The sequence below is a fragment of the Ranitomeya variabilis genome, chromosome 1, assembly GCF_051348905.1.
Source record: "Ranitomeya variabilis isolate aRanVar5 chromosome 1, aRanVar5.hap1, whole genome shotgun sequence".
NCBI classification, from domain to species: domain Eukaryota; kingdom Metazoa; phylum Chordata; class Amphibia; order Anura; family Dendrobatidae; genus Ranitomeya; species Ranitomeya variabilis.
The window spans coordinates 298,405,992-298,426,281 of record NC_135232.1 but is presented as its reverse complement, the minus strand read 5'-3'; the positions used below and the strand labels follow the sequence as shown (position 1 = coordinate 298,426,281).

General features: G+C 42.2%; 1 protein-coding gene across 3 annotated transcripts in view; it reads left to right on the top strand.

Moving 5' to 3' along the window:
- Window positions 1-20,037, top strand: part of KIAA1671 (KIAA1671 ortholog) — a 199,099-nt gene extending 179,062 nt beyond the window's left edge. For 2 of the 3 annotated variants that reach the window (XM_077295532.1, XM_077295541.1), the window contains exons 8-12: window positions 1,138-1,309; window positions 3,978-4,093; window positions 6,472-6,635; window positions 14,933-15,014; window positions 16,453-20,037. In XM_077295532.1, coding sequence (XP_077151647.1) covers window positions 1,138-1,309; window positions 3,978-4,093; window positions 6,472-6,635; window positions 14,933-15,011 — 531 coding nt within the window. In that variant the 3' untranslated portion in view covers window positions 15,012-15,014; window positions 16,453-20,037. The remainder of the gene's footprint in view (window positions 1-1,137; window positions 1,310-3,977; window positions 4,094-6,471; window positions 6,636-14,932; window positions 15,015-16,452) is intronic. The other variant, XM_077295550.1, reaches the window with a different exon arrangement.
- Window positions 20,038-20,290: the final 253 nt, after the last annotated feature.

The following is a 20,290-nucleotide window of genomic DNA, read 5'->3' as shown; positions in this document are numbered from 1 at the left end:
TGCATTGGTTAGCAAAATCCTATTGGACACTGAAGAGGGAGGAGGGCTATGTTGCAGATGTTAGCCCCAATTTTATTGTGGTCATAATTCTACACTAATGTAACAATGTCCATATTCTTATGTCTGGAATTTCATAGTAGTTTAACTGCTTTGTAGTGCTTCCACCATGACTCTCTGCAGGCAGGAAGTCACATCAGCTGTTGTACTGTATGTGACTTCCCCTTCCTGTGCTGATTTCTGGCATTAGAACGTGGCACAGGAGAATGTTATCTGGGCTACAGAGGTGTCCTTCAACTAAGCTGTGTGTACAAGAATAGTGCTGGACAAAGTGCACAGTTGGACGGCATAGCATCTGATATAAGGGTGCAAATCTAGAGAACATCACCTGTAATCCTAACTTGTGTTCACATTACAGGGTCAGTTACACACAATACATTATTTTGCTGAGCAGTTTGATAGAAGCTGAAACTGAAGATTTTCCACTATGAGCATGTTTATTATTCCACCAGTGATTTTTTTTTTGTCCAGCTTAATGATCCAATATACCACATTTTTTCCCCAATTCTGAGAATGCAATGTTTTAGAGCAGTGTTTCCCAATTTCCAGTCCTCACGGACCCCACAAGGTCATGTTTTCAGGATCTCCATAGTCTTACACAGGTGAGAGAATTCCTGATGCCTTCATACTTCCTTCACCTGTGCAATACTAAGGAAATCCTGAGAACATGACCTGTTGTGGGGGAAGTGAGGACTGCAGTTTAGGAAACAGTTTTAGACTGACCTACCATAGACTTGGGCAGTAATCTAAGCAGTGGATGAAATCATCTGATCCCATGACTTGTTCTTTACTGACCCTAGCACAACCCTACTAATGCATCTTAGCTTAATTATTATAAATTAACTTTTTATGTCCAAGTATGATAGACATAAGTGTTCTCACAATTTTTACCGTCAAAAATCAAATTCTTTTAATTTCATTGCTGCTGACTAGTGCAAAACAAAAGAATCCTTGTTTGGACCAGTTATAATATTGAACTCACATGCCCTGCGATACTAATTCATTTATCTACTATTTCAAGGTTGTAAAGTTACTTTGAGCAGAACCATTGCAGTTAAACCTCTGTTGTTTCCTTCACAGCAGACTTCAGTCTTAGACTCCACAGCGCTCAAGAACAGGGTTCAACTAAGTCGGAAGAGCCAGCGTCGTGCACCTAGCCAGTCACAGCGCAGAAGTCGACTTTTGCTGTCCAGCAGCCAACTAACAGTGATAGAGGATACAGACAGTCCTTGGATGTTCACTGATACCACAGGTAACTGCCGAGCCAGAGCATCAGCTATATGTGATGATTGGAATCTGTAACTGATGTAGGGCAGGAAAACCCATTCATCCTCTAAAATCAGCCCAAGAATTGAGTAGAATAAATTCTCCATCCCACTGTCCATTCTGATCATTGGGACAAGCACTACTTTGCACTAAGTGCACTGTCGGACAATACAGAAAACATCTTTACTAGTGATGAGCGAATATACTCGTTACTCGAGATTTCCTGAGCACACTCGGGGGTCCTCCGAGTATTTTTTTGTGCTCTGAGATTAAGTTTTTCTTGCCGCAGCTGAATGATTTACAGCTATTAGCCAGCATAAGTACATGTGGGGGTTGCCTGGCTGCTAGGGCATCCCCACATGTACTTATGCTGGCTAACAGATGTAAATCATTCAGCTGCGGCAATAAAAACTAAATCTCCGAGCACTAAAAAATACTCGGGAACTCTCGAGTAACGAGTATATTCGCTCATCACTAATCTTTACCTTCCATCTGCACAGTATTTGTCTGCTGCTCTGTACTGATCTGTATGACCAATGCCAGGGGAAATGGAAGCTGAACATGATCAGATTGAGGCAGACAGAACTCATTTAGTAACTCCTGCACATCCCATGACCACTTTTCCAATAATCCTTTTACTATTAAAAGGAATTTGTCAGCAGGTTTTTGCTATGTAATTGGAGAGCACCATGATGCAGGTTAAGAGCCTGATTTCAGGGATGTCTCCCATTCTAGGCTGTGTGTTTTTGTTTCAATAAAATCAGTGTTTTATCAACAGGAGATTTTCACTTTAGGACTAGCTGTCTCATGCCTCCTAGTCAACTACACTCCCACTACGGATTAGCAGCTTTCTGCCAATATATAATATAGTGGTGTGTGGGGGGGTTATAGAACAGAGCTCAGCACTCTGAGCTCTACTAGATCTGCAGGAGAGAATACTGTTATTCTATCACAACTTCTGCACTCCGTAAATTAAGTGATACATCATTGGAATCAGGGTCACTGTCCCTTTGTCATGCTGCAGTGAGATTACATAGGAAAAACATGTCAGATTCCATTTTAAGCATGGTATGGTGGTATTTGAGGATTCAGTGGTTGTATTATGTGGGAAATATGTTGTAGAATTTTTTTTATTTTTAGGAATATTATTTGACATATTGTGGCAGTAACCTGGTATAAAACAGATCCTGGTTGGAAAGGTAGCGGTGTGGTTTGTTCATGGGAGTAGAATCCCACTAACATTTCTCATCTTCTCAGGGTTGCAAACAGCTAAATAGTCAATGCCAGTTGTAAATTGCAATGTAAATGTGATGGACAATAGTTTATGGATTTCTGCCATGGTAATCAGCAGTCTTACACCACAAAACTCAAGAACGTATTTGGCCATACACAAAAACATTATCAAATTGGAGGATAACGGTTTCCTACTACTTGCTAACTTAGTCCGCTCTGTATGTACTTGATTAATTTTTGTTTTGCGATTTCGATGTCTATAAACTAAGCGTATCTTTCCCGATCTACAGCCCAAGTAGCCTATAGCCCAGCTCTTATCAGCTTTCACCAGAATTTTGCCGTAAAACTGCTTGAAATGTTTCAAAATGTTTTGTGACTTTTAGAGTTTTTACAACGCCTCCAGCCAGCCCTGTAAAGTGTAAGACTAGTAAGGAGACCACATGGGCAATGTTATAATGAGGCCTTGATGAAGGAATGTGACATTGGTTTACAGGCATTATAGCATGGGATTGCAGCTGATTTGAAGCAAAACCTTGCTTAAGAATCAGCTGTGTTCCCGTGCTGTCCTGTGTGTATACTTGCTTTTGTTTCCTCCCTGCCCAGGAGCTGTGGTATGATCAGACATTACACAGTGCACAGCAGGGGCACATTTATAAGATTATCTCCGCACAGGAACATTTTTTTTTTTTAAACGCATCCAATTGTGGAACTTATTATTATTCCAAGATCTCTTAATTCAAATGTACTTTGTGGAAAAACCCCTTTTAAGTGTTACAAATAAAGTACAACAGTACTACTATGACCTGATATAAGTAGGGGAGAAAGGGAGCAAGAAAGGAGAAAACTCCTTTGACACGGTAGACTAGTGCTTCACATGTAAGATCATCAATAATATTAAGTGCGTAGGTAGGAATGGTCAAACACATAATCTTAAAGAATAGCTAAATTTATTCAAAGTTTTAGTAACATATGTTTAACCCTTGGCTTGGAAGCCTCACTAAATGCACTGTAAGCCAAATGGATGTTATTGAGTGATGCTAGGTATACTAGAATGTAAGACTATAAAATACACAATATTAGACAACTAGCAGCAAATCATTCAACCTCCCAAAAATATCTTGAGACATCCTGGTCTGTAGACGAGGCACGCAGAAACCTCACGCCCATTTCACCACTGGACTGTGGTTTTGTCATGTACAGTACTTCCTGTGAAATAGTGGTCATACCCTGTAAAAGAGTAAAAGAAACACCTAGGTAGAACTCTGTATTGTGCCCTTGTGAAGGGCCCACGGGACAGATACAATTTCTCCAGCCTTGCACTAGACCTAACACAGTGCATCAGTTAGTGGTTTACCTTCTTTACAGTAGATCTCTGAACAAGGATTAGAATTATTGTGATTTTTCTGTGTTTGGTGTTTTAGAAGACAAACCTGAGAAAAAAGATGAAGTAGATGCAGAAGAAGAAAGGCCTCAAAGGTCTTCCCTGCCATCTCAGAGGATGCCAATGTTTCCTGGAATGGATCACTCAACTCTAGTGGTAAGTGAATTGGTTGCGATTAGTGATGAGCGAATACACTGTGTTCCAAATTATTATGCACAAAGAGTTTAGGAGTGATAAGGTTAGAATTTTTTTGTTTGTCATTTAAACTCATTGATGGTGATGTGTGTCAGGGCTCTTTATATCACTGAAAGCAATTGCAGATACCTGTGCACATTAGTTTGGCAGGTGTGTCCAAATAAAGGCAAGACTACTTAAGAAGGCTGTTCCACATTATTAAGCAGCCTACATTTTTTGCCAAAATGGGAAAGAAAAAGGATGTGTCGGCTGCTGAGAAGCAACAAATTGTGGAGTATTTAGGTCAAGGCATGACTACAATCAACATTGCCAAGACACTTCATCGTGATCATCGCACAATCAAGAAGTATATAGCTGATTCCCAGCACACACGTGTGCGAGCTGATAAGGAAAAATTGAGGACTCTTTCCAACAGGCAATTGCGTAAGGTTAAAAGAGCAGCTGCAAAAATGCCTTGTCGTAGCAGCAGACAAGTTTTTGAAGCTGCTGGTGCCTCCAACGTCCCCAGAACAACAAGATGCAGGGTCCTTCAGAGGTTTGCAGCTGTGCGTAAGCCATCCCGTCGACCACCTCTATCCACTGCACACAAGCAGAAATGGCTCCAGTGGGCCAAACAATACATGAAGACTGACTTCCAAACTGTTTTGTTCACCGATGAGTGCCATGCAACGCTCGATGGTCCAGATGGATGGAGTGGAGGATGGCTGGTTGATGGACACCCCATGAAAACACGGCTAAGGCGCCAACAAGGAGTAGGTGGAGTAATGTTTTGGGCTGGAATCATGGGGAGAGGGATTGTCGGCCCCTTTATGATCCCTGAAGGGGTAAAGATGAACTCCATAATCTATGTGGAGTTTCTAAAACAACACTTCCTGCCATGGTTCAAGAGGAAGAACCGTGCTTTCCGCAGCAAGATCATTTTCATGCATGATAATGCACCGTCTCATTCTGCAAAAAACACATCTGCATCTCTGGCTGCTACGGGCATAAAAGAGGACAAACTTATGGTGTGGCCACCATCTTCCCCTGACCTCAACCCTATTGAGAACCTCTGGAGCATCATCAAAAGGAGTGTATATGATGGCGGGAGGCAGTTCACATCTAAGCAACAGCTCTGGGAGGGTATTCTGTCCATATGCAAAACAATTGAAGCAGAAACCATCCAAAAACTGACAAATTCAACGGATGAGAGAGTTCAGATGCTTCTTTGGAACAAGGGGTCCTATGTGCAAATGTAACATCACCTAGAATATAGTTTTCACTTGAAAACTGTTTGATTTCATTTTGTAATAAGCTGATAATGCTTATAACTTCACAATTGACCACTTTTTTTGTTCAAAATAATAAAAAAAAAAGGTTGAAAACTTTGCTGTGCATAATAATTTGGAACATGCATTTTGAGTGTTTATTTTTTTTTTAAAAGATACTGTTTTCATAGGCAGTTTGTTCTAAAACATTGCAATTATACTAGAATAGTAGATGGCTGGAAAATAACAATGACTGCAATTCAGATAGGTAATTTAGAGAAAATATGAGGAAATATTATTTGCATAATAATTTGGAACACAGTGTATACTCGTTACTCGAGATTTCTCGAGCATGCTCGGGTGTCCTCTGAGTATTTTTTAGTGCTCGGAGATTTAGTTTTTCTTGCCGCAGCTGAATGATTTACATCTGTTAGCCAGCATAAGTACATGTGGGGGTTGCCTGGTTGCTAGTACTTATGGTGGCTAACAGATGTAAATCATTCAGCTGCGGCAAGAAAAACTAAATCTCCGAGCACTAAAAATACTCTGAGGACCCCCGAGCATGCTCGAGAAATCTCGAGTGACGAGTATATTCGCTCATCACTAGTTGCGATTGATAATGTTTGTAAGCACTTTTTTGTTTGGTGTAATTGGGCTATGAAGTTATGGTCCTGTATGTACCGAGAACACTGTTGACATGAATGACTTCAGTGTTCACATATAATCACATACATTTACCATTATACGAGCTAGATAGGATGAAGAGATTGATGTGTATGATGATTTTGAACACCAGTTTCACATTCATAATGAAAAATTATACTTTTTATTTTTCACTTTGTTTACTTTTTTTTTGCTCTTTGGTTTGCCAAGGAACGTATGTCGCCATTGTACAAAACTAGTGCAGAGTAAAATTGGTTGGGTTACCAATCGAAGCCAATCGGATAAATCCTCTGAGGTTCTTTAGAGTATTACATTTATAACATCTGACTAGATGTCATGGGAAACGTTCGTGTTTTTTGGGGGTTTTTTTGTGCAATATTGTCTTCAGTTGTTTAATCATCTTAGATACTAATTTTGTGTTTTCGATAGGCCCAGCTTCGGAAAAGGCAAGAGACAGAGAGCAGTAGCGAATCTTCAACTCAGCCTTCTTCACCTCAGTCTTCTGCTCAACCTTCAAGATCGCCAAAATCTCCTCTCCCACAAGGAACACTGGGTGTCAAACTCTTGCCAACCTCTGCAGACATACAAGAAAGGTTTGTTGTCCCTGATTTTTCGGTATGTTGCCAGTCGATTGCTATCTCCCCACTCATGTATGTTTTGGTATGGTAAGATCAGGATCCACGGCTGTCACACCCTCCTCTCTTTTATGACAAGTGAGCCAAGTTGTTTCCTCTCTCATGATGGCTGTCCCATAATGGTAAATTGTTTCATTTATCCTGGCTGATTATAGTGAATTAGTGTTTCTAGCAACTCTATTTTTGCAATAATCACCATTCGGCCAGTATAAGACGCTTGATCATCTAGTAAAAAGATTTTTGAACTTGTTAAAAAAAAATTTTATTCTTGGCAGCACATCGCCCTGTGTAAGCTGGACATGTGTTGCCGAGAACAATGACCATTTATGCGCACTGAATGATCTATTACCAATCGGACCTTTGTTCACGGAAAGTTTGGTCGGCCTGTCTAAGCAGGTTAATAAACAACTGCCGATCTGCAAGCATGAGGCTGGTTAGTGGTTATTGAGAACAAAACCAGGCAGCATATTTGATACAGGAGGGGTAAAAGCACTAAGTAGTGCAAAGCAACCCCCCACCAAAAAAGGGGACCAGCTCCATGAGAGACTTTGGGAGAAGGAGAACAATAGGAGACAATAGGTATTTAACCAGTGAAAAAATACTTTATTAAGTAGCATACAGATTACATGCTTAGTAGCAAAGATACATAAAAGCATAAAATAAGTGAATGCAGTGCTCAAGGAGGTTTAAAAAGAGAGTGGAGAAAAAACCCACCGGTGTGCGCTGTGAGAGGAGACTACTATGCAAGTTTACCATGTATATGGTCTGCTGCTATAAATACAAAAATACCTATGGTATCAGAAGAACGCCATGTGGCATGAAGGTGAAAAAGTTCGAGTTGCAGCACTTACCAGTAGAAGGCTCCAAGGCAGGGCACACCGGATGGGGTCCACAAAAACGCCCCGACGCGCGTTTCGCCCGCAGAAAGATGGCTTTATCAAGGGGAGATAGAGCCAAGTGTATATGATGCCCCTTAAATACATCCAGTGAATAACGGATGGTTTGTCATCTGATAGGTGTAAGCCAATGGTAGCAGCGTATACGGCGCATGCGCGCGCCCTAAACCATGCCCGGCGCCGCAAGCCGCGTCACACACCACACGGGCGCGCCCGGAGGGGAACCAGAGCGCACGCGCGAGGTGCAAGAGCGCGGCCGGGGCGGCGGGCAAAGGAAAAAGGGGCACAGCGCAGGCGCACAGGTGTGTAGGTGTAAATCGGTACTAGCGGTATACATGGGCGCATGCGCGCGCCGCCAGCCGAGCCAGACGTCACAGCAGGCGTCATGCTCGCGGGAGCGCCTGGGGATAGGAACCCCCAGCGCGCACGCGCAAAGCAATAGAGACGCCGCCGCGACGGGTGGCAGGACAAGGCGTGCAGCGCATGCGCTCCACCGCGAGAGCAGACCACATAAAGGCAAACACCTGGCATAAAGCCCAACATATGAGGATGAACAAAATGAGAATGGTAAGACTTCACTATGAAACACTGCTATACATTTTGCCATATATCATGAAGACATAAATATAAAATTATCATACATAAATATATTAAACTTCATTAACAAAACAAAAATTCTGGGCAACTCAGCATAGCACAGTAATAGCAGAATAGTCCATCAAATGTTGATTGAAACGTCAATAGTGGTGTAGTTAAATGATGAAATCGGGTCCGGTAACCACAAATTTGTATGTAATGAGGGGCATCAGAACCTCAGCCCTAATGTTATGACTAAAAAATATACAAAAGAAAGAAAGAAGATATTAAAATACAATAAGAACAAATACAAGAGGATCCCAAAAGGGTATCCACTCAAAAGGGGAAGATGTACACAAAGGAGGTCAAAAAGCAAACAGGAGTAGGGGACTACTGGTACATTTACAATCAATCAAGAAAAAAGTCGACAAATGATAATAAATTGGAGAATCAAAAATATATATCAGAAAATATGTATAAATAAAGATGGACATTATACATAGAAACTAAATGATGCCACGAAGGAGCACCCATATAGATGTAAATACTTAGAGAAAAGAAGAAAAGCTTAACTACTCATTTAATCCCTTTGGTACCATAGTATCAATACGGACAATCCACCCAGCTTCACGCTGGGCGAGAACTTTTTTATAGTTGCCCCCCCGCACTCCAAGATGGATGCTCTCAATGCCTCTGATCTGGAGAGTACCCGCATCACAGCCATGAAATTGTTTGAAATGGCGCGGGATTGTCTTCAGATCCGAGTCGTCTTCTATGGTTTTAGCAGCACATATATCCCTGACGTGTTCACGGACACGTACACGCAACTCCCTGGACGTCAGTCCAATATAGATCAGGGAGCAACCACATGTGGCATAATACACCACGTTGGAGGTGCCACATGTGATACGCTGCCTGATGGAGAATTCCTTACTACCATCGGAAGATTTGAAAGTAGTGGCCCGTATGATGTTATCACATGCCATGCAGTGGCCACACTGGTAAGAGCCGAGCAGTGGACCCCTCGTACTAAACGGATTCGTTATCAATGGCACATAATGGCTGCGTACGAGCATATTGCTCAAATTGGGGGATCTTTTGGCCGTCATAAGCGGAGATTTACCCAAGGCCTGAGCCAGTGCAGGCTCGGTCATCAAAACAGGCCAATGTTTTTTCAATATGCCCCTCATATTAGACCATTCGTGGTTGTAGGTGGTGATATACCTAATTTTGCCACCATCTGACTTTTTGCTCCGATCATTACAACTAGTGTACAAAAGATCCCTACGGGGTGTCCTCCTCGCTCTATTGAAGCCCCGCCTGATACTTCTGCCACTATAACCCCGATCCCTAAAGCGCCCCTCAAGATCAACCGCCTGTGCAAAAAATCTATCGTCTGTAGAGCAAATCCGCCTCACCCTTAGGAACTGTCCGACCGGGATGGCCCCAATGGTGGTTGGATTGTGAGCGGAGTCAGCATGCAATAAAGCATTATCTGCCGTAGACTTTCTGTAAACGTCAGTCTGGACCCGACGGGTACTGTCAATCTCCAGCCTGACATCCAGAAAGTCAATGCGCTCCGAATCACAATTATATGTCAATTTGATGTTAAAAGAGTTGTCGTTAAGCTGGCCCATGAAATCCCCGAGCTGCTGCGCCGTACCCCCCCACAAAAAAAGAACATCATCTATATATCTTAACCAGCACAGCACATGGTCCGCACCCCGCACCCCCCCGTTGCCAAAAACCTGTCTCTCCCATGAGCCCAGGAAGAGGTTGGCGTACGAGGGGGCACAGGCCGCGCCCATGGCTGTGCCGCGTCTTTGCAAAAAGAACTTGTCCTTGAAAGTAAAAAAATTGTGGGTAAGGATAAAGCGCAGCAGCTTTAGGATTAAATCACACATGGGGCCACCCAGGTCGGAGGTCGCCAAGAAGAGGCGGACCGCAGCAAGACCATCCTCATGGTCAATGCATGTATATAGAGTTTGCACATCAGCGGTGACCAAGAGGACACCAGGGTCCACAAGGACGCCGTCAACCCGCGTGAGGACGTCCGTCGTGTCTTTAACATACGATGGTAGTATTTCAACCAGAGGTTTTAGATAAAAGTCAATACATTTACAAATTGGCTCACATAGGCCCTCAATGCCTGACACGATCGGACGTCCCGGTGGGTTGACGGGGTCCTTGTGGACCTTCGGGAGTAGGTAAAAAGTTGGTATTTTTGGGGACTTAACCGTCAGACCATCCAGAACCTTCTTGTCAATGATGCCCTTCTCAAAGGCCCCACCCAGGATGGCCTGTAGCTGAGACGAAAAGGAAGGCAGGGGGTTGTAAGTTAACTTGGTATATGTAGTTATATCCCTCAGTTGACAAAAGGCCTCTTTCTCATATTTTGCACATGGCCAAATCACGATGTTCCCACCCTTGTCTGCCGGTTTAATCACAATGTCCTTAAATGACTGTAACTCTTTGATGGCTGTTCTCTGTCTTAACGTAAGATTATCAAACATCCGTCTTGAGGATAATTGTTTAAAATCTTCTAGCACCATCTGAGTAAAAATATCCACGGCAGGACATAAAGACAGGGGTGGGAACCTCGTTGATTTGGGCATGCAAGCAGGTGGGAACCTACCTTGAGGATTATTTATTTGCTCATCCAAGAGATCCTCTAGGGCCTGTATGGCCTCCCTCTCCGTCTCAGATAGGGGCCCCTGGGTTGGATTATTCCTGTGATGAAGTTTTTTAAGGATGAGTTTTCGAGAAAACAGATGGAGATCCTTCATAGCTGAAAAGTAATCGAAAGAATTAGTTGGTGAAAAATTCAACCCTCTACTCAAGACCTCAATCTGGGCTTCAGAAAAAGATCGCGTAGCTAAATTTAGTACCTGGAGGCCAGCATGATTGTTTGGCCCCAAATGTTTGCCAGCCGCAGTCATGGTTTTAGAAGCCTGTCGTGTGACGATCTTTTTACTATATGTGCTGGGTCCAGGTTGCTCTCCCCTCATATCAGTATGCGAGGGATTCATATCCTCAGAAGGAGCATTAGATCTAGTTGATCTGGACCGTGATCTGGAACTTGAGAAGTTTCTGAATCGAGAGCGCGACCGATCACCCAGATTCCGCCATCTGTAAACGTTGGACGTCTGCTTATCCTGTACATCACGTTTAAATTTTTTTGCTTTCAGACCTTGAATCTCCTTGACCCATCGCTGTGATTCTATATCCATATCATCATTTAATTTTTTGATAGCCTCACCCGACATGTCTTTCTTAAGCTTTGTTTGGACAGTCTCAATCTCGGCCTCAATCTCACCCAATTTAGTTGAATCCAAACCTTTAAGTAGTGACATGAAACCGAGAGAGCAGGTGTTTGCCAATTCGTCCCATCTATTTTTAAAATCCTCATCTAGGGTAGGAAAAGACGGAAAGACCTGGATTCTCAATCCACGTGGGATGAGCCCCCCTTCCAAGTATTTTTCAAGGAAGGCGTGATTCCACCATATCCTTGTCCTCTTTTTTAAGAGATCCTTAAAATGTCCAATAGTCTCCTGTAAGTCACTGTTTGACCCCTCCAGACCCCCATTCAAACCATCCTTGAATGTATCGTTAATTTGGGCACGCCATGTCGAATCCCGTGCCCTAAAGTCCATAGTGGGCCTGTAAAAAGCTGTGAAAAACACAGAAACAAATATGAGAACAAAACCAGGCAGCATATTTGATACAGGAGGGGTAAAAGCACTAAGTAGTGCAAAGCAACCCCCCACCAAAAAAGGGGACCAGCTCCATGAGAGACTTTGGGAGAAGGAGAACAATAGGAGACAATAGGTATTTAACCAGTGAAAAAATACTTTATTAAGTAGCATACAGATTACATGCTTAGTAGCAAAGATACATAAAAGCATAAAATAAGTGAATGCAGTGCTCAAGGAGGTTTAAAAAGAGAGTGGAGAACAAACCCACCGGTGTGCGCTGTGAGAGGAGACTACTATGCAAGTTTACCATGTATATGGTCTGCTGCTATAAATACAAAAATACCTATGGTATCAGAAGAACGCCATGTGGCATGAAGGTGAAAAAGTTCGAGTTGCAGCACTTACCAGTAGAAGGCTCCAAGGCAGGGCACACCGGATGGGGTCCACAAAAACGCCCCGACGCGCGTTTTGCCCGCAGAAAGATGGCTTTATCAAGGGGAGATAGAGCCAAGTGTATATGATGCCCCTTAAATACATCCAGTGAATAACGGATGGTTTGTCATCTGATAGGTGTAAGCCAATGGTAGCAGCGTATACGGCGCATGCGCGCGCCCTAAACCGAGCCCGGCGCCGCAAGCCGCGTCACACACCACATGGGCGCGCCCGGAGGGGAACCAGAGCGCACGCGCGAGGTGCAAGAGCGTGGCGGGCAAAGGAAAAAGGGGCACAGCGCAGGCGCACAGGTGTGTAGGTGTAAATCGGTACTAGCGGTATACATGGGCGCATGCGCGCGCCGCCAGCCGAGCCAGACGTCACAGCAGGCGTCATGCTCGCGGGAGCGCCTGGGGATAGGAACCCCCAGCGCGCACGCGCAAAGCAATAGAGACGCCGCCGCGACGGGTGGCAGGACAAGGCGTGCAGCGCATGCGCTCCACCGCGAGAGCAGACCACATAAAGGCAAACACCTGGCATAAAGCCCAACATATGAGGATGAACAAAATGAGAATGGTAAGACTTCACTATGAAACACTGCTATACATTTTGCCATATATCATGAAGACATAAATATAAAATTATCATACATAAATATATTAAACTTCATTAACAAAACAAAAATTCTGGGCAACTCAGCATAGCACAGTAATAGCAGAATAGTCCATCAAATGTTGATTGAAACGTCAATAGTGGTGTAGTTAAATGATGAAATCGGGTCCGGTAACCACAAATTTGTATGTAATGAGGGGCATCAGAACCTCAGCCCTAATGTTATGACTAAAAAATATACAAAAGAAAGAAAGAAGATATTAAAATACAATAAGAACAAATACAAGAGGATCCCAAAAGGGTATCCACTCAAAAGGGGAAGATGTACACAAAGGAGGGCAAAAAGCAAACAGGAGTAGGGGACTACTGGTACATTTACAATCAATCAAGAAAAAAGTCGACAAATGATAATAAATTGGAGAATCAAAAATATATATCAGAAAATATGTATAAATAAAGATGGACATTATACATAGAAACTAAATGATGCCACGAAGGAGCACCCATATAGATGTAAATACTTAGAGAAAAGAAGAAAAGCTTAACTACTCATTTAATCCCTTTGGTACCATAGTATCAATACGGACAATCCACCCAGCTTCACGCTGGGCGAGAACTTTTTTATAGTTGCCCCCCCCGCACTCCAAGATGGATGCTCTCAATGCCTCTGATCTGGAGAGTACCCGCATCACAGCCATGAAATTGTTTGAAATGGCGCGGGATTGTCTTCAGATCCGAGTCGTCTTCTATGGTTTTAGCAGCACATATATCCCTGACGTGTTCACGGACACGTACACGCAACTCCCTGGACGTCAGTCCAATATAGATAAGGGAGCAACCACATGTGGCATAATACACCACGTTGGAGGTGCCACATGTGATACGCTGCCTGATGGAGAATTCCTTACTACCATCGGAAGATTTGAAAGTAGTGGCCCGTATGATGTTATCACATGCCATGCAGTGGCCACACTGGTAAGAGCCGAGCAGTGGACCCCTCGTACTAAACGGATTCGTTATCAATGGCACATAATGGCTGCGTACGAGCATATTGCTCAAATTGGGGGATCTTTTGGCCGTCATAAGCGGAGATTTACCCAAGGCCTGAGCCAGTGCAGGCTCGGTCATCAAAACAGGCCAATGTTTTTTCAATATGCCCCTCATATTAGACCATTCGTGGTTGTAGGTGGTGATATACCTAATTTTGCCACCATCTGACTTTTTGCTCCGATCATTACAACTAGTGTACAAAAGATCCCTACGGGGTGTCCTCCTCGCTCTATTGAAGCCCCGCCTGATACTTCTGCCACTATAACCCCGATCCCTAAAGCGCCCCTCAAGATCAACCGCCTGTGCAAAAAATCTATCGTCTGTAGAGCAAATCCGCCTCACCCTTAGGAACTGTCCGACCGGGATGGCCCCAATGGTGGTTGGATTGTGAGCGGAGTCAGCATGCAATAAAGCATTAACTGCCGTAGACTTTCTGTAAACGTCAGTCTGGACCCGACGGGTACTGTCAATCTCCAGCCTGACATCCAGAAAGTCAATGCGCTCCGAATCACAATTATATGTCAATTTGATGTTAAAAGAGTTGTCGTTAAGCTGGCCCATGAAATCCCCGAGCTGCTGCGCCGTACCCCCCCACAAAAAAAGAACATCATCTATATATCTTAACCAGCACAGCACATGGTCCGCCCCCCGCACCCCCCCGTCGCCAAAAACCTGTCTCTCCCATGAGCCCAGGAAGAGGTTGGCGTACGAGGGGGCACAGGCCGCGCCCATGGCTGTGCCGCGTATTTTTTCACTGGTTAAATACCTATTGTCTCCTATTGTTCTCCTTCTCCCATGGTTAGTGGTTATTGAAGGACCACCATCGGCTACAGTAAACCAATGTCATGGCTGAGGCCAGTTTTAGCATATTGGGGCTAGATCTATGTTTCAATTCGACAGTGCATGCCACATTCCCCATATAGCTGTAAAGATGAAACCTCTGACAAATTGCATGATCGATCTTGAGCACAGTTCTATTTTTTTCTGCTTCCAGAGGAGCAAGTGAATCCCCACAGTGGTTAAAGGAGCTGAAATCAAAGAAGAGACAGAGCCAATATGAGAACCACAGTTAACAGGTATGCTTGTAAAAATGTAGTGTAAAATGCAGTTCTTAATGGCTGTGCTGCACAGGACAATATAAAGTAAAAGGCATGTTTAGACTATTTGCCACTGGAAGAAACCACTTTAAACTAAAATATGTTCGTATACCATTTATATTGCATTATGGTATAATCTATAGTATTCTTTGATTTTATGATCAGTTTAGGTAAAAACAGAAACATGAAAACGAGTAATGAAATCCAATTTTTCATGCACTAGATGTGGATTAATAGAAAGTTTGCTCTAAAATCTGTGTGGAATCCATGATAAATGCATTCAAATCTTCCTCTGTTGTGCTGACATCATTTACCAAGCGCTTACCAGCCAGTAATATCATAAGAGCGTTTACCTATCGGTTACGGCTTAATAAAAGATGGCTTAGTTCAAAACGTGAGATTTTGTGCTTTGAGTGAGAGGGGGTCCTGTGGTGCTGTGAAGGGTTGTGGAATCCCTCAGTTTGCCAGGATCCAGAAGGTCACACCTGACATTTGATAGACCGTTTGGTCCTTTTATTAGTAAGTGATCTCTAATAATATAATCTGTAGCTGCCCACTGTTTTCTTAAAGTAAATGTCAGACTTTTTTTTCCATTTAAACTGAGAGCAGTTTAATATAGAGACAGAGACCATGATTCCAGTTATTGTGTCATTTACTGGGCTGCTTGCTGTAGTTTAGATAAAATCACCATTTTATCAGCAGGAGATTATCACTCAAAAACTGTTACCATGTAGTCCTCTATATTCATAATCTCTGTATAACTCCGCCCCCACCTCTGATTGGCAGCTTTCTGCCTATGCACTGTGTACACAAAGCTGCCAATCCGTGGTGAGGGTGGAGTTATACAGAGCTCAGCATTCAGAGAACTGGTAAATCTACCGCAAATAAGTGATTTTATCAAAACTGCAGGAAGTTGTCAAGTAAATGACACATACCCTATCACATTATAGTTATAATAAGTCATTGTTTTTTAGTACATGATTGAAAATGAGAACACATAATATTATGCCTTAAACATAAGATGGTGGTAAAACAGGTAAAAAGCCACCTTTTGCGGGGATGTGAAAAATGTCATATCAAATTGGCCAATTCGGGGCATATCCAGGCTTATAAATAACCAAAAATACATTAATAAGTGCATCAAAGTGCAGTAACAAATAATTGCCAAGGTTATCATTGCATAAATACGAGGGCACATATTTAATAAAATACACAGAAATGGTGAAGAAGAACTTTGGTAAACTTTATTTGCCTAAGATCTGAGTTTTGTGCGTTTTGTGTTACGGCTTCATCTGGGGGTATTCAGGTATGGTAGCGGAGCTCATACATATAGTCTAAGCGCCTTTAATTTTTCCTGTTTCTTTTGTGATTATTTTCTGTTGTTTAACTCTGTAAATTCTATTTATTTTTTTGCTAGCTCAACACTCAACCAGAAGAGGACACAGCAGTTTAACATAAGCCTTAATCCACCCAGCCCTACAGATGCACACCTTTCTGCTGTCTTGCTTCATCTCAACTGCAACGTGTTCTGTGCCTTCCCATTTTTGCGGAAAAAAGCTGCTTCGTACTTACACAGATACAAACAAAAATGTATTTTATTGTAGAAGAGATATGTCACTTTAAAACTGAAAAGGATACCTACTTGAAACAGAGCTGTACAAAAGCCAAAGGTCATGCCTCCCGATGACCTGGTGATACGGAGGGAATCAGGACAGTGGCCGCTAGCGCCTGTCAGTGGAGCGAATGTGTAATCATGTCCTGTATGCGCAAGACTCGATGTAGAATGAGTGGGGGAAAAAAGACTGACTTTTGTATTTGTTTATGGAAAAAAATCAATTTCACAAATGAATTTATCTTTTATGTCGCTTAGAATATTGTAATTCACGATCCAGATGATTTATTTGTCCCAGAGTATATAAATATATATATATAAAGAACAAAATGTTTACTGCCAATAACAACAAAAAATGCTTGACTACTTTTGTAAAATAATTTTAAAAAATTGTTAATAGGAAAGAGAATGTCACAATGAACACCTTGTATTTTATGTTTTCCTTGCTTTTATTTTGGCCTCTGCACAATGCTGTTTTACTGTTGAATAGACTTTCTGTTCCCATGGACCTTGGTTAGGACATGTTATTTCAGGGTTTCTTTTTAATATTTGTTATCATTGGCTTCCAGCCTTATAAGAACCATTCTTTTTGCTTCCATGACGCACATTCTAACAATTCCCATAATATAAGCATGGTTTTACATATCCCGCAGCTCCATGTTCTGCTTTGCATGACCCCATAGATTCGTAACCTTTATCAGTGTCTTTCGTATACCGGTCTGTCCCCCGGTGTACTTGGGTATACACGTCTCCGGTGTGATCACTTGTTTTCTGCATGTTTCTGAGTTAGATCTTGTACTTGTGCCTATGTGTGCATTTTGAATAGGGCCGGATTTATTGTAGGACCCCGTAGGCTGATGTCTATTAGAAGGGGAAGGAAGATGGATATTGTAGTAGAGAAGCACAATGTGATACTTTTAAGAAGCTAAAAAAAATTCTATGTAAAAAAGTGAATTGGCTTGGGCTTAAATTGCCAAAGTCTATGTATCTAGCGTTGTAAATCCGGCCCTTCCCTTTCATGCAAAACCATTAACTCTTCCACCGTCATAGTTCATGCAGTCAAATACACAATGCACGAGCGAAATAAAACTTCATAGTGTTGCCTTATAGCAAATCATGCTTCTGGAACTTGGTTCTACCTGGCAACAAACAAGATGGAGGAAGGCTGAAGCAGCAATAATCGTAAACCTGTCCATTTCCCATCACGCTTACCTTGAATGTTGGCTTTAATTTTGGACCGTTCTGACTACCGTGTTGGGCGTTGTATTCTTTTTCATCACGTCGATGATCATTAGTATGTTAGCTACATTATATTAAAAAAAAATGCTCTGGACTAACTGATGAGTTCATCAACTCTGTATTTCTAATGAAATATTGAAGAGGCAGAATGTGTTTCAAACCAGATTGTGTTGGGGAAATTGATTTTTCTGAATTAAGATGTACAAACTTCTTTTCAAGGTATGATAAAAGCATCACATGCTGATGAATGTGAAGTATATTGTGCTGTCTGGCAGGGAGAGGGTTAACTATGTGGATAGTACGTTTAATTTCTCTGTATACAACATGGGGTATCTGCTTTGAACAATCCATTTGTATTAGTTTGGAATACCCAGAGTGAGGAAATCTGGTAGTAAGTGTTCAGTTTCCCTACAGTGCCTCCACAGGAAAAAATGAGCATTACACAGTGCATATTCAAATGAGTGTGTTGTCAACATAGTGGAGGAACAGGACAGACCCTCCAGAACAAGCAACCATTGTCCATTCTGGCTAATCATTGAGATCCTGAATAGAGGACCACCCTAAAAAATGTAAATATATGAAAATGTTTTTTTTTAATTATTTCAACAATCTCTTTAAAGGAAGACTATAAACCGAAGGTACACGCTGTGGTGTGCTCTGTGAGGGGGCCAGTATTCCATAAGGGATTCAATTCTTTCCAAGTAGAGAATCCCTGTACCATGTACCACTCCGCCACCCATACACAAGGTATATCTCACTGTGCCAGTTTTGCCCAGAATGCTCCTTTAAGCAAGAAGCGCATTACTTTATATTTCTTCGCATTAGTGTTTTTTTTCACAATATTGCCCCCTTTTCTTCTGTATCATTTACCAGATCTTTGCCTGACTAGATGTGCTTCTTTCAGAACTCTTTGATTTGCCAAATGGATGTTTTTGGACATGGTCTCAGCAATCGGTTCTGAAGAAAAACTGCATTCAGCTCTTGTCTTAAAAATAATTTTCTCCCATTTACCAGCTGCTAGCTCGTGCTGGGTTTGGTGGGTACAATCAATATCAAACTCTGTCATGTCTTGTGTTCCCTAGAGGGGGCAGTACTCTGCGTATTAAAGGATTACAGGGTTCCAAAGAACATTCTGGTTTTCGTTCCCTCCAAGTGCTACCTCTTGACCATAGGGCTGTATCTGCTGTCGCGACTCTTCTGTTGCAGTGCCAGACACAGGCCATAGACAAGTATTGGTGCCATTTTAAGGAGAAAAACTGACTTTTTTTTTTTAAATCCGGAACAATCTCTTAACGTATTTAGAAGGTGGTAATAGGATTGGTAAAAGAGGATCTCTACTGTCCTTAGTTAACCCCTTTCTCTGATGAGTCAAATGTATTTCAGAATATAAAATGAGGAGTTGTATAAAATATTAATTTTGACGATGGGTAATTTTATCCTGGTATAGATTGTACATGGGAGTCATTTTTTTTTTCTTTTAACATAAATGCATTGCCATAAGTACCTTTTACATGATGTGTACCACAGTGATCCTACTGACGAGACGCTTCCGGAAGCTGAGGGTGTACAGTTATCCCCACCTCCTCCAGTGGAGCTGCAAAACCTACATGACTGGTGATGAATGAGTTAGAAATGAGGACTATAGTGGTTCTGTATATGTGAAACCTCAGTAGCACTCCCACTGTAAAACTTCTTGCACAGAAACGAACTTGTATATAATCCCAGAATCCTTTGCACTTACTGTCGCACTACTGTATCAGGAGGAGACGCCTGGGAAGAGGCCTTCACACGTTCCCTGCGTCTCCGAGACCTGCAGCAGATTGTATTGTTTGTTGCTCCCATAAAGAATTCTATTCCATGATGAGTGTGTATATATGGATGTATACACTGCACCGTGTTTATATATACATATACACACACATACACATTATACAAAGATGGTATTGCAATAAAACTGGTTTTGAATACACAGAATATATATTTAAAAGAAAAGTGTCTTGTTTCTTTATTTCTCCGTCTCCTTCTTGATAAAGCAGGTAAAGGTGAAGAATGGATGGTAATAGATATTTTGGTATTTTCATTGAAAGTTGAGTGGAGAACTGGGGGAACTAGAGTATCTAAAGACCAGGATTCACTTGCCAATCAGAGCCTGTTGGAAAGAAAAAAAGAATTGATCATGTTCGGATGAGCATGCATAGGTTTTCAATGGATAGAGAGGGATGTACCCGATACGTAGCATCACTGTCTTGACATCCGGTTAGGAGGAAGACCCCTATACACAGTGGATAGTTGCCTGATTATGTAACACTCCTCTAATGTGTACAGACACTTTTAGGACTTGTGTAAATGGATATATTACTGCTATGTACAACCATAACCTAGTTGTACCCATACAGTGGTACGG